Genomic DNA, 14354 nt, shown 5'->3' with positions numbered 1-14354 from the left:
TCTTTTTTGTTTCTGCCATCTACAAAAAAAGACAATAAAACAAACAGTTCACATTATGATTATATGACTATAGAACTGTAAGTCGTCTTCATGTGATACCTGATCTCTTTTTCTTCTATGTTTAAAGGCTGTTTTGACTGGCTCCATTTTTTGATCTGGTACGATAGTTCTGACTGGTCGACATGCTTGGTTTCCTTCCAAGCCCTGAATGGTTTCCACACTGTGTGCATGATCCTCATCTTGCACTTGTGGGTACAGCTGCTTGTAAAATTCCCAGAATTCCTTCAGCAAGTCAGTGTGATCACAGAACAGTGATGTTATCTGGGCTTTCATCTGAAAAAAAAAAGAAGAGATGCTCAAATGCCAGAACAAGAAAAAAAAGCGCTGCTTGTCTGCTTCTGCCGATTTCTGGATACCTCTTTGAAGTGAGGAAGATCCTGTGATGGACCCCCTTGTAGAATATGCACCACCTTTCTGTAGAGATCTGACTGCTCTCCAAAAGTACACTCCAGCTGGCGAAGAAACCGTCTGCTGCGTTCAAACGCTTGCTGCTCTGCCAGCTAAAGCCACGCATTAGAAAGAGCATCGTTTGTACCATCAAACCTTATGTGTGCTATATTTAGTCATGCATATGAGAGAGTATTGTTAATAACTGCGCTGTACCAGGCCACACTCTCTGGCTTGATCTGGATGCAGGAAGGCGGCAAAATCCTGAAGCAGCTCAGGCCAGTCGCTCAGCACGGGTTTGAGTCTCGTCAGTAACTCTAGTGAGGTGCGACTTTCTGGATCTTTCTCAAACTCTGACAGAACACACAGGAACTCGTCCACTTTCCCAGGCACCATCTGCAGCACCTCATACACCTGAAGAAAAGACAGACAGAATATTAGACAAAAAAAAAACACATAATATAAAAAATGAACTAATATTTTTGTGCATGTAAGTATTTCTTGCCTTCTCTAGGTAAGCCTGGGCAAAGGCGACATCTTTAGCATCTCTGTTAGGATCGTCATCAGACGCATCTTTGTAAATGACCAAAGGGTGCTCCACAGAACCTGTGAGTTTAGATTTACAAGGACATGACACACTAATACAAATTTCTGTAAATGTGTCTGATCAAATATTACAACTAATGTTTCAGCTATAAATTATTACACATTCAGAATAAAACATGTTTTTTGACTCTTTTTTGAACTTAAAACTCACCTGCTGGTTGATGGTTTGATTTTCCATCATCTGAACTTCCTTTCTTTTCAGATCTCGTCTTTGTGGCCAGATGTGAGAATTTCTCAATGGTTTTCTGGTGTTTACAACGACAAGGTTAATCAAACATCTCATAAATATTAAATGCATGAACAGGAACTGCTATTATTGGGTGAATCTTATTAAAACGATCCCCTAAACAAAAAACAATCAAACAAAAAAAAAAAACAGACAGGATGCTTAAATACAATAAAACAAATAATAAATCAAAATGATTTAAAAATAAAAATGCAACATTATATAATTTTATAATATTATATATTATACATATTTATATATTTCTTTCACAACATCCAATACTAATAATAATAATAAAAAATACAATTATTTTTCTTTTGCAGTTTAAGAAATTTTGTATTACAATAAAAATTTTAATTCTTACATTGGTATTCAGTATAAATATCTCAGAGTATAAAAATGATCTGACCTGAAGCTCTGGTACAAACAGGACATCTGAAACACTTCCACCTGTCTCCTCCTCCTCCCCCGTCAGCCTATTGATGCTTTGCCTTTCTGTTGTGTTTTGCTCCTCTAGTTTCTCTCTCCTGCCCAAAACTACCTCTACATCAGTGTCTTCCCCCTCAACGCTGTGCGACGGGCTCCCAGAGGATTCAGAAAGTGTGAGAAACAGCTCTCTGGGGTCCTTCTCGCCATACTCTTGCACCTCATTCTCAATCAGTCCTCCATCATCGCTATTTGGCTGTTCCTCTGCTGCTGTGGTTTCTTGTAAGCACTCAGTAGGAGCATCATGAACGGATGCCAGCTTTGGGGGACATCCTTGTGGCCTATCAGTGCTTTGGAAAGTGTCTGCAATTATCGGTTTCATCTCTTTGCTATTCAGAGCTGAAGAGTGTTGCAATGTTTGATCTTGCCCAGCTCTCTGATGGCCAAGGCTGCTGCTTGCAAGAACGTAGCCTGGAGGAAGGAGAAGAAACCGATTTAGAGTTTTTTGATGTACTTGAACTAGACCAACAGAGTCTCTCTGTATAACTTTATGCAGAGCGCCACAATGCTGACTAACGCAGTCTTTAGCAGATGGGGTGCTAGATGTCTTCATGATGGTGGTGGGACATATTAAGGTGTTGGGAACTGGAGGTGGTTGAAGAGTAATTATGAGGTTTGACACTCTTGGTTCAACGTTAGAGCTGGCTATTTGTGCAGTTTGATTCACAGGTATATGCCCTGAAGAACAAGGATTCAGCTCTGGTGCCAAAGCAGCAGGTAAAGTGATGATTACGTCCCTCTGGGTTGCACCAACTTGAGCTCTCTGTGGAGAACCAGAGACACCCATTGGTGTTCCTACAGCATTTTTCACAGGAGCAGTCCTTGAAGAGTTCAGGTCAGGTGCGAATGGGTTTTGTCCCATCGGAGGCACGTTTGACATGTTATTTACTATGAAAGGCCCATTCCTAGCTCCGTTTCCAGACAAACACGCAAAAGGCGTCGAAAGCGTGGTATTTGGAATTGTGATGTTTTTTGGTAAAAGGGCCGGTAACTGGTTCAGAAACACTTTTAGTTCTTCAGCCGACGGGGGAGGTTTTAAAGGTTTAGTGGGTTTAGCAGTCTTGTTGTGTTTCTTTTTGCATGTGGCAGGTGAAGATTCAAGTGTCTGTGCAAGGTCCTCGGGAAGCCTGGGAGGGTAACGCATGCCTGGGGAGAGGCTACAGTGTGATCCTGGACCTGGAGACTCAGCAGCTTCTTCTGCTGGATTGACGATCTGGGAGTTTCCAGATGGTTGGTTAAATATGCTTACAATGTCATAAATGCACTTCAGGTTTTTCTACAAAAGAGAAACATTACACACATAAAGCAGATGCTTAACGTTTAGGAACAATGAATGAAGAACAGAAATTACAAAAAACAGAGCAAAATTATAAGCAGTTATTACCGAGAGCCAATTAGGCATGAGGCTCTTTTCTCTCTCCACCGGGGGGCGCTGGTCAGAAGGTCTGACCTTCTTACAAGCCAAGGGCATGGGAGGGCATTTTCCAGTCACAAAGTATGTCTAAAAAAAAACCATCCCATTTTCCGCTGTTCAGTGTGAAATCCAGTCAGGAATTCACATGATACACTGTGTTCATTCACTCACCTTGATGACATTGGGAAAGGGCTTATGACATGCATCACGTATGTGTGCATTTAAACTGATCAAGCTCCTAGCAGCAAGCAGATAACGACAAGTCATCTGAAGTGGATTTAGGGTACTCCTTAAATGCTTATGACCTAAAACAACAAGACTGAGGAGACAGAGAATAAGACATAGCATCAGTCAACAATGCGGTTTGAGTATCTTTTAGTATTGTGCAATGTGCAATGATTTAGGCTGATGCAACATTGCAGTACCAATCTTCTGCTGGAGTAAATGGCCCTTTGAATCTAGAAGGACGCAGTTGGATTGTAGGGAGTAGCTCTGGGTAGAGAAACACCGATCGAGTCGCCATAAGCCAGGCCAAAGAAGCAGGAAATTGACATCCTACACCAAAAAAAAAACATGCAAAAAAAAAAAAAAAAAAAAAAAAAAAAAAAAAGAGTAAAAAATTAATTCTAGAAAGTTTAACTGTTATTATAGAATACAACTTTTGCTCTGATTTTCCTGATATGGTTAGTATACGTTTACACTTTTGACATTTGAGTTCAGATTGTTTAGATTCTGTAGTGTAATGCTGCCTTTAGTGTGCAATAGTGCATTTTTGTTTCTTACTCACTATTACAATCAGGCATTGAGTATAAAGCAAGAGTTTTTGATCTGTAGTTTTAACTTTTTTTAGAGAGTGAATGAAATATGTAAATTATGCAAGGACAAATAATTTAGATAAATTACCAGGGAAACATGGACTTGAGACTGCAGCTTCTCCTTTGGGTGACTGATCTAGTTCCTCCAGAAGAGAAATAGCACCCTGAAGGTTCCAGGCTTTGAAGATGCTGGTGAAGCCATGCTCTGCTGGACCGCAGGATTGGTCTCCATGCTGAGCAAACATCTGCAGCTCCAACTGAGAGAGTACAGAGGGGAAAAAGAGAAAGAAAATAGCAGAATTAACATACATCTGTGTATCACAGGTTTTTTTTCTAATATGTGTGCATGTCTCACCAAGAACTGTCTGCTTGTTGAAGCCTCCGTCTCCAGACCTTTAACCCAACTGCACAACATGTTGATCTGCGTGAGGAGCTGCACGTGCTGCAGGATAAAACACAAAGGTATTGAAAACCCCCCAAACTTCTCTTAAAGAACTTTATAATAAAAAGTCAAAAGGAGAAACTCCTTTAAGTTAAGTTTGCACTTCTTAAAATTGACTGAATGAAAGCATAAGTCTTTTTAGACCTGCTGGATCTGCTGCTGTAGCTGTAGCTTCTGGGTGGCGTTCAGGGTCATGGATGTTATGGGGCTGGAGGGCCGTTGAGGGCAGGGTGGAGGCACAGACACTCCTTTACTCTCCAGAAGAGCCTTCCGTTTCTTCACTGCTGCCAGCTGCTCCCGCACTGTTCGATATCGCTGCTTCAAGACATCTGCTAATGGATCCTCGTACCTAAACATAGTAAACATTTCACCTTAAAGTGCAATTGTATACATGATGTGGTGGTTGTGATTGGTTGTACATTGAGGATGAACATACTGGATATTCTCCATAATGCCTGGCTGCTCTTGCAGGGTACTCTCCTCTTCCTCTTTTTCCTCTTCATCCTCATGTCCTTCTTCTTCCTGACCCCCTAATTCATCCTGAAACTACAGGTTGAGCACAGAGGAAGAAAAACAGACACATGTTCAAGACGACAGTTGAACTACATTTGACTAGTAGGTACCCATGAAATCTATCTATCATTTTAATGGATTCTGTTTTAATGGATTATTAAATTTAATGGATTATTTCAATATTAAAAAGGGTGTCTAATCAGATGAATTCATAAAGCAAATTAATAATTTATTCAACTTGTAATACATATAAATTATGTTTTTTGAATTCTGTGTTGTCTGTTTTAATTCTGTTGGATTCGGTAATATGATGTAATACAAATTTATCATCAAAGAATGGTGGCAATCAAATAAATGTACTAATTTCATTTTATTCATTTAAATACAATTAGTTTTGGCAAATAAAGTGCTGCACAAGAGATTTCTGTTCTTCAAGTTAAACTGAACTTTTATTTGTTGATCTCTTATGAAGACCTTTTGTTTATGCGCAATATACTTTTTAATATTCAGAGATTACTGTATTCTGCAATTACATCCATGCTTTCTGCATCGTGAAAATTAAAGAGCCCTACTGATCATGCAGCTAAACAATTTGAAAAGTAATAATCTTTTTATTAGGGATCTACAGGATTATAAGAAATAAAATGAAATCCTTACTGCATCAAATAGCTCCTCCATCAAGTCATTGACTTCCTTTTCTGAGAAACAAAAGAAAGAAGGCAATTAATATCTAAAATAAACAGCAAATATTATCTTCCAACCATTTCTCTCAAATGAACTCACTGGTGATGCGCACTGCCTTGTCATTCCTATAGTCCTCCACATCAGGCTCATCAATATCAGCCAGAAAATTGTACTCAGGGTCATCTTCATCATCACCCTCCTCTGGCAAGAGAATAAAAGACTGTTTGAAGAACATATATGAGGAGGAACATACGCGTTATGCATTGCAGCCTGTCAGTACCTTCATTCTCCATATCTGAAGTCATGAGGCCCTGCAGCCACTGCGTCCACTCTCTGTCCTCAGGGGCGGAGCCAAACTCATACATGTCTGGAGTGATGTCAGGAGCACGTAGCTCCGCCTCCAGGCGGCCCAGAGGGACGTTTCTCAGTGGGCGCTTAGATCGTGTGCGAAACGAAATCAGGCTCTCCTCTCCATTAGCACTACTGAGACTCTAATGTCAAACACAGATTCAGAGGAATACGTTTAAAAATAGTTTTTAAACACAAAACAGCTAATTCAATCGGTGATAGTATTTCACAAATGTTACTGATTCTGGTTTGACCGTTAACTCAATCAACAAATTACTTGTTAATTACATAAACAGCAGGAGTGAAGGGAGATGCACCTGATATGACTCCATGCAGTCAGGGCCGATGGCCAGCTCCTCATCCACCGCATGCAGTTTTTCTAAGAAGCTGCACTCTGGTGGGACCCTGGAGGGGGCTGGTGGTGGTGGTGGGGGTCCCATTGGGGTCACAGCCACTGTCAGGTGCCTGGATCTGCGAAGGTTCTGTAGAAATGGGTAAAAAAAAACAAAACATTTGTTAGTATAGTAGTAATTAATAGACAGTAATTAATTTGTACTGTTTTTTTATGATAGAGCTTAAAAGATATTTTAAAATCATTTAAACTATGTTGTACTCTGCTACTGATATGAAGCATTTTCAATCCTCTTGGCAATAATTGCGATTTGGTTCCTTAATTAAAAAAAAAAAGTTATTTCGGGGCACTGTAGAATAGAAAGAAAGTAATGTTTATTCAGCAGGGACGCATCAAATTGATACAAAGTGACAGTAGATACAATAACAATTTAATAATATTTAATAAATAAATAATATTAATATAAATATTAAAAAATTATAAATAAGTGCTTTGTTTAAAACATTCACCATCAGTTTTCACCAAAAATATTAAACACTTTTATTTTCAATAATAAGAAATCTTTTTTTTGTTTCACAAATCAGCATATTAGAATGATTTCTGAAGGAACATGTGACACAGAAAACTTTTGTTGCAGAAAGCTTTATCCAAAATTGCATTTAAAAACTTATTAAGAGTTTATGAGTTTTAAACTTCAAAAATATTTAATAATATTACTATTTCTACTGTATGTGACCAAATGAATGCTGCTTTAGTGAGTTGAGTAAACAGAACTTTTTTTTACATTATGGCTTCAAAATTTTAAATGGTAGTGTAAATTAAAAATAAAAAAAGCTGAAAACACACATATATTATTTTTAGCTACAGCCCATGTATTTACATGTCTTACGGGTCTGGAGCTGCCGACTCGGTCCTCCTCGTGTTCAGCGTGTGATCTGTGGAGGTTCACTCGACTGCACCGTGGAGAAGACGATGAGTTCTCAAAGTCACTTTCCAGCAGAGTCTAAAGAATCACACACACACACAAACGGTCTCTACAGATTCGCTGAAAACAAAACAGTGTCATATCATGCAAAAATCATTCTCTTCAACCTCCTCAGCTGTCTCGTCCTCCTCCTCTTCATCGGGCCGATACTCTTCATCAGAGGAGTCTTCCTCTTCTAAAGGAATATCCACAAACTGGGGTCCCTTCTGTAGGTGCATACACAATTGAATATTATATTCTGTATATATTGACCTGACCCTGTTCTTTCACATGTTTTATTGCTGATGTGCTCTGCTGTTACCTTCGCCTCTGTGGGCTTCTTAATCGGTGAAATGTTCCAAGCAGGAATGACCTACAGAAACAAACAAAAGCCCCTCATTGTGTTTACTAATGTTTTATGTCATTTTCAGGGAGGATGTTAAAATGAAATGTTAAGCTATTAAATGATGCAACTAACATAAATGCTGCAAAATTAAAAGAGATTAAAAGAGAACTGTAACTATGTAGCAGTACATATATGTTACTCTACAGCTCCTATGCAATAAAAGCAACTTACAACTCCTTTCTCCACAACCTCCTTTAGTTTAGAGCGGGTCATCTTGGGTTCCTGAGAGACGAAGAGAGAAATGTGCAGTTCTGATCATGCTCACAATTAAGAGGCCTTAGAAGTTTGCACATTAAATATGATACATCTTGATCATGGTGCAGGGTTAACCAGCTGTCTGTCGGTTTCAAGCGGAGCAGATTATTGCAGGACATTTATACTTACGAACACAGGAATGGGTTCGGTTTCACTGATAGCTGCTTTCATCATGGCCACAACATGCTCATTGGTGATCACTTCCTGCAAAGGGACAGTAAAGACGCTGAGCTGCTTGCTGTATGCAAAGTCAAAGGGGAAATGCTTGATTGATTGGTAACTCATCTGGAGGAAATAGGACAATAACATCTGCACAGGGCTTGAGGAAGCAGTCCACACTCACGTGAATGATGCTACGAACGTTTGCAGAGGTCAAGTTATGTTGTCTGGATTTATTTTCCAGTTCTCTGTCCAGATCTCGGTCAATCTCCACCTCTGGCTGGATTTCATCTTCAGCTTCCTTCTGCTCGGCTTCTGCTTCACTGACCACATCTCTTTTCCTCCTCAAACCCTTCCTTCTGCCCAGTGTTCGTGTTCCACCCTGTTCCTTGTCTGAATGAGAGCCGACATGACTGACGATTACTCTATTGTTTTAATACATTTTTGAACACAAAGTGCAAAGGTTACACATTTATTAATTTCCACATTTGCATAATTTCAGACGTTCATAGGCTTCCACCAGTATAAAAAAAACAAAACAAAAAAAAACCTTAACGTTTTTTACTTCTTATTTTTATTATTAAGTCTATTAATTATTGTTATTAGTATCATTATTATTATTATATTAAATTTTATCACTTTTTTAAAAGCAAAGAAACCATTAGCCAGCACCAGAGAAACACGAACGTGTTGATATTAAATATAAATTCCTAGAGAAACAATACAGTAATATATACTAATATTAATTGTATTTAAATTGTAACTTAAGTAAAATAAATGTTACATCTTAAGGGTTCAATTGACACAAAACTGTGAATCTCTATCAGTTATGCCGTTTTAATTTTAACACCTTTTTATTCAAAATAAAGAAGAAAAACTAAGTTAAATGGGGCAAACAAAAAAAAATATATATATATATATATATATATATATATATATATATATATATAAAATATTTTATTTTAAAAATACCAAATTTTGCCCAATTAATTGATCTGTACTTGCCACCCCAGGTTTCTATTCATTAACTTAATTAAGGCTGCTTTTGTGTAATACATCTCTGGTCCAGAATCTGTGAATAAACCAATAAGTCGAGTCTGTTAAGAACTCACTGCATGTGATGATCATGGTTTTCTGGGCATCATCTTCAGGCTTCTGTATGCATGCAGCATGCTGTTCCTGACCTGGCAGCAGTCACACAAACATTTCTCATTACCAACACGGTCCAAGACACAGTACAGCACAGTATCACCACAGTAAATGCAGCAATGGCGCCACTTTTAATTTAGCACTATTACATTGAACATATGAAGACATAAAAGCGTGTTAACTGTGCAGGTAGGCAGCTCACTGTGTTTTAAAGATGCCTTACTGTCAGACTGAGGACTGGAGGCTCTGATGGTACTGAAGTGTCTGTCTGATCCTGCAGTGTCTGTAACATCTCTGCTCTCAGAAACTTCCTCCTGCTCTTCGGCTCTGGCCACTTTACACTGAGAAAGCCCAGCTTTCCTAGTATTTAATTTCCGTTTTCGGGACTGATCCATCTCACGCCGTCATACTCACACCTGTCGGTATAAATATCACCCGTACTGCGAAACAAATAATGAGAGATATACGCGTGAACACTTGCGTTTTAAAACAAACATTTTCTTTTCATTATTATGCCCATTCTTAGTGGGAAGCTATGTTTTAGTTTATATTATAAATATTTATATAAATATATATTCGATATCTGGCTTTACTTTTAAGCATAAGCGACAGCCGTCTGCAGTAAAGCAGTAACGTTAGTGTTGTCTGGGACGGAAACGTTACCTCAATTATAACTGCTTTATCAACAGAATATTCCGCTTGTCATTTTTAATAACGCTGTGAGGTTTCTGTGCAAACATGATGAACAATTTCAATACTTTATACACACCCGCCAACACACTGTACATCAGCGGCGCGATGACGAGAAGCACAACAAAAGCACGTCACTTCCTGTCCCCAGACCGGAATCCGTGCATCTGACGATAAAAGTCCCCTAACGGGTAGTTTGCAGGTTAAACATTTTTTTTCATACATTTTTTGTTTAAGTAGTCATAAACGCAACCGACAAATTAGACGTGGAAATAGTAAAGAATCACGAGCAATTTAGCTATTTGTTTTTTTTTATTTCTTCTTATTATAATATATATTAAAATCATTATTATTATTATTAAAAAGTATATATTATAATGTATTATATGTAATATAAGCAGGGCAAGACTTGGATAAATCGTGGAAAATCTCACACTCATTCAGGCCGTCTCATATATCCACAACAAATTAAAAAAAAGTTTCATTTCCATTCATTGGTACGAAACGATATCCGTCGATCCACGGAGCTCTGCAGACATCTGCTGGCCATATCAGAAAATGCATTTTTATTGCGATTTTCATGCGTTTTCTCCCATGAGAGGTCAGTATTTTCTTTTATTTTCATATAATATTTCTCTACTTGTATGTACTATATGTTATTCCCTTCAGTGTCTATTCGTACTATCTTGTTATATATTGTCCTTGAGCGCGGGAAAGGCGCTATACAAATAAAAGTTATTATTAAACGTCCTTGTTGAATTCACAGAAATCCTGAAATTGAATTACTCCAAAGGTAATTTGTAAATAAATCTTTTCCCTCATGTTAGCTACAACACTACATATTTTGGAGTGTAGTCTTCTTAATGTGTTTTTCCTGATTGCTGACACTCCATAACAAATTTTTTTGGATCAATTTTCCAAAACGGTTTCTTCAGGAAAAACTCACTTCATCTGTGGTTGGGCTTTTAGCAGCATTCGTCACCATAGTAACTTACACGCCACAGCTTTTGAATCAATAACGATATTCAAGTGTTTCACATACAGCGTGTTATTCTTACAAATATCATCAGCTCCATGAAGCACAACTTACTTGCACTTATATGGTAAGACATTGTCTTTCTTTTGTTAATAGATCGCTTCGTCTTGCTGTGAAACGAAATATTCACATTGTCCAATCTTTTAACCGCTCTCTCGCGAGACGGTTTCGAGGCTCGCGATTGGCTGCTCGTTACTGATGTCACACTTTCACGTGCACACGCTCCATTAACTCGGGATCAAGTTGATGGTCAGCTTCATGGTACCGACAAACCCAGATCGCACTGGTTTGGTTTTGTCGAGCCAGTCCTGTAGGCCTTGAATTCGTTCAGCCACCATCACGGTCTCCAGTTCTTACCAGGACAAGGAAATATGATCATATAACCCCAGTTTTATCCTCCCTGCACTGGCTGCCTGTTAATTTCCGAATTGATTATAAAGTACTGTTACTGACCTACAAGGCTCTAAATGGTTTAGCCCCCATTTATCTGACCAGCCTTCTGTCTCGCTACAACCCGTCACGCTCTTTAAGATCTCAAAACTCAGGGCTCCTGGTAGTTCCTCGAATAGCAAAGTCCACTAAAGGTGGTCGAGCGTTTTCACATTTGGCACCCAAACTCTGGAATAACCTTCCTGCTAATGTTCGGGGATCAGACACACTCTCTCAGTTTAAGTCTAGGCTAAAGACATATCTTTTTAGCAAAGCATACTCATAAAGATTCACATAAACCTATGCTACAGTACATTGTGATTCCCAATAGTATGAATGGCCTAATGGCCTGAATGACTAATTCTATCTTGAATTTTCTTGTATTGTAATTCATCCTGTTGTAATGATTTGCTTTTGTGAAGCTGCTTTGGAACAATAGCCATTGTAAAAAGCGCTATACAAATAAACTTGAATTGAATTGAATCATCGGTCGCGTTCGTCTTTCTCCGTATGCGCGTGACGGCGTGCACGCGGGAGAGAAAATGATAGGGCGTGCTTGCCATAGATAATAAAAGATAACAAAATGTAAAACAAAAAGTCTTATTGTTTCTCATAAATAGTCACGTTTTTTTTTTTTTTTTTTTTGGTTATTCGGCTCTAGAAGGGCTGCGATGGTATTTGAAATAATAACTGAAAATCATTTGGCGCAGTGATATGAATCTGCAACGAGATCAAAACCTTAGCTGTGACGTTAAAAAAACAAACAAAAATAAATTTATGAATTTCATCTAAATGTATCATTTCTGCACTAGTTCAAAAATAATAACAATTGTTTGACGGGCAACCAAATTAGAAATATTTATTTATTTATTAACAGCAGAGACAAAATATTTAAACTAAAACGATTTCAGTGGACTTCGAGTCATCAGCCAATCTGAAACTCTAATGACTTTCACCTGCTACTCATCAGGAACATTTAACAAGTTAACGAGACCTCTTGTGAATAAAAGCTCAGTATCTTGTGGAGAGTCTGAAAAGCAAGAGGTTTCTGCTGCGGTTGTCTATCTTCTGTAAAGGCTGAAAAATGTTTGCTTGTGGAGGAACCAGTCTAGAGAACATCTTGACACCCAAAGGGTTCTCCAGGCAAAATCTACCACTAACCCCTGGAAGAATCCCAAAGTTTACTATTCCTCCCAAGTTGTTACTGTCTCCTCGGCTGTGTCGCCAGAAAGACAAAGGTGAGGACACGTATAAGCTTTTATCTCCGGAGAGCCCGGAAGAAGAGTCTCCTGGACATCGGCCTCCCATTGGCTCACCAGGCGTTTCTGCCAAACTTCGTTTCACCCCTAAGATGAAGCTGAAACGGCTGCAGAAATCTGCTACGGAGGATCTCTCGGATCCCTCGACGTGTGCAGCCATGTCTCTGGAACACGTCGGAAAGGTCACCACACCTTTTGGCTTTCGGACCTTGGCTGCCAGTCCCAGCGTGAGCCGGAGAGAGTCCTTGTTCCATAAGCAGGGACCGTGTAAAGAAAGGAGAGCGCAGGTGGATTCCTCGACTTCGCCACCATCTTCAAATTCAACATCCAGATCCACAAGCAACAGAAACGGCTCTGCTAGAAAGGTGCGAGACAGTTTAAAAGACTGTTCCCCTCGGAGGTCCAAGAGAGAAGGTCTGGAGCAGCTCCTGAACAAACCATTGACTGTCTTGAGGAATCTTACTCCCAAAGCAAAGAGCCCTAAACTAACACTTAAGTTCTAGAAGGTAGTAACACGCGCCAGCATTAGTGTAGCCTACTGCCTGCCTTTTGTACTGTGCTCTGACAATGAAAACTAATTTTAAGTGTCAAAAATAAAAGCGTCTTTTATAGTTTGTGCATGTTTAAGTTACTGACTAGTTTTATGCAGAGATGAAGTAAAACCACATTTACTGACATGAAGACAACCCAGACTGTGGTTTGCTTGAGTTAGTTTCAAGTATTAAATAAAAGTGAGTCAAATTGTGTTCTATAAAATTATGGTGGCTTTCGTCAACTTATTATTATTTTTTGGATCTAACATGTGTGAAACTGCAGGGTTGCTGTCCAGGTTACCCTCCTGGAGGGATGGCACTAAGTATTGTGGTGTAATATAATAAATTTGTTAGAAGCATTATTAAGCAGGCTTTTAACTCCTCTATGCAAGTTTATCAGTGCAAGACTCAAAATGAGCGTTTAAGGCAATTAAGTGTTTTATGATCTTCAAAATGTGGTTTGACCACAAACATGAGGGGTTAAAAAAATATAAAGAGTGACCTCAGGTCCAACCCACACACACAAGGATTTCTGATTGTTCAATATTTAAGATTGAGGCGCCTCAGACGTTCTTCTGAGCAGATTCAGTCACTCTCAACACACGGCACAGCACCTGGAAATCTGATAAGATCATCTTTAAAACCATCAGGACAACCTAGGAGAAACCTTGATCATCTTGTGGTGTTGTGCCCAGTATAACGGCTTTTAAGTCCAGCAAGTTTCTTAACATGTAATATTTGCTTAAACAAAATCCACAACTATGAGCTGTTATACCACTCTTCCACCAAGGTACTTACAAGTACCTGAACATGTCTTGAGGGACACATAATTGCTACAAGAATGATCAGCTTTTCCTTTCCTTACACCTAGCTCTGGAGACATCCGCAGATCTTATGCCTCCCTGCAGCAGGACTATGGCATGTTGTTATAACCCAGTTTTATTTTTAGGTGATAGTGTGTATAACACATAAAAGGTGACTATAAATATATATTTTAGGTGTATAAATGGCATAAGTTTTGATATTTAGGAAAAGGCCATTGGGCTATTGTAACAGACCTGGCAACCTAGCACCCATGATAGTTGGATTGCATTGACAAAAACATAATGCGAAGGAAAGTAGACATTCAGTATGCAAGCTA

At 38.9% G+C, this 14354-nt stretch overlaps 1 protein-coding gene across 3 annotated transcripts in view; it reads right to left on the bottom strand.

The window, feature by feature from the left end:
* Positions 1-10109, bottom strand: part of gon4la (gon-4 like a) — a 12082-nt gene extending 1973 nt beyond the window's left edge. The window contains exons 1-27 of one of the 3 annotated variants that reach the window (XM_043218448.1): positions 10036-10109; positions 9490-9706; positions 9230-9301; positions 8302-8510; positions 8088-8162; positions 7875-7925; positions 7620-7670; positions 7426-7524; positions 7214-7336; positions 6299-6463; positions 5914-6124; positions 5733-5834; positions 5607-5647; positions 4873-4982; positions 4581-4785; positions 4350-4436; positions 4083-4251; positions 3605-3734; positions 3351-3498; positions 3150-3266; positions 1689-3041; positions 1205-1298; positions 953-1053; positions 664-861; positions 417-560; positions 100-333; positions 1-19 (exon numbers count right to left, since the gene is read on the bottom strand). The exon at positions 1-19 is cut by the window's left edge and continues 154 nt beyond it. In XM_043218448.1, the coding sequence (XP_043074383.1) occupies positions 1-19; positions 100-333; positions 417-560; positions 664-861; positions 953-1053; positions 1205-1298; positions 1689-3041; positions 3150-3266; positions 3351-3498; positions 3605-3734; positions 4083-4251; positions 4350-4436; positions 4581-4785; positions 4873-4982; positions 5607-5647; positions 5733-5834; positions 5914-6124; positions 6299-6463; positions 7214-7336; positions 7426-7524; positions 7620-7670; positions 7875-7925; positions 8088-8162; positions 8302-8510; positions 9230-9301; positions 9490-9661 (4480 nt within the window). In that variant the 5' untranslated portion in view covers positions 9662-9706; positions 10036-10109. Of the gene's footprint in view, positions 20-99; positions 334-416; positions 561-663; positions 862-952; positions 1054-1204; positions 1299-1688; positions 3042-3149; positions 3267-3350; positions 3499-3604; positions 3735-4082; positions 4252-4349; positions 4437-4580; positions 4786-4872; positions 4983-5606; positions 5648-5732; positions 5835-5913; positions 6125-6298; positions 6464-7213; positions 7337-7425; positions 7525-7619; positions 7671-7874; positions 7926-8087; positions 8163-8301; positions 8511-9229; positions 9302-9489; positions 9707-9929 lie in introns of all 3 variants that reach the window. The other 2 variants (XM_043218447.1, XM_043218449.1) reach the window with 2 other exon arrangements.
* Between the last annotated feature and the right edge of the window lie 4245 nt (positions 10110-14354).

Source organism: Puntigrus tetrazona, chromosome 19 (assembly GCF_018831695.1).
Source record: "Puntigrus tetrazona isolate hp1 chromosome 19, ASM1883169v1, whole genome shotgun sequence".
Lineage (NCBI taxonomy): Eukaryota > Metazoa > Chordata > Actinopteri > Cypriniformes > Cyprinidae > Puntigrus > Puntigrus tetrazona.
The sequence above is the reverse complement of the archived record's forward strand: the minus strand, read 5'-3'. Positions and strand labels throughout refer to the sequence as shown.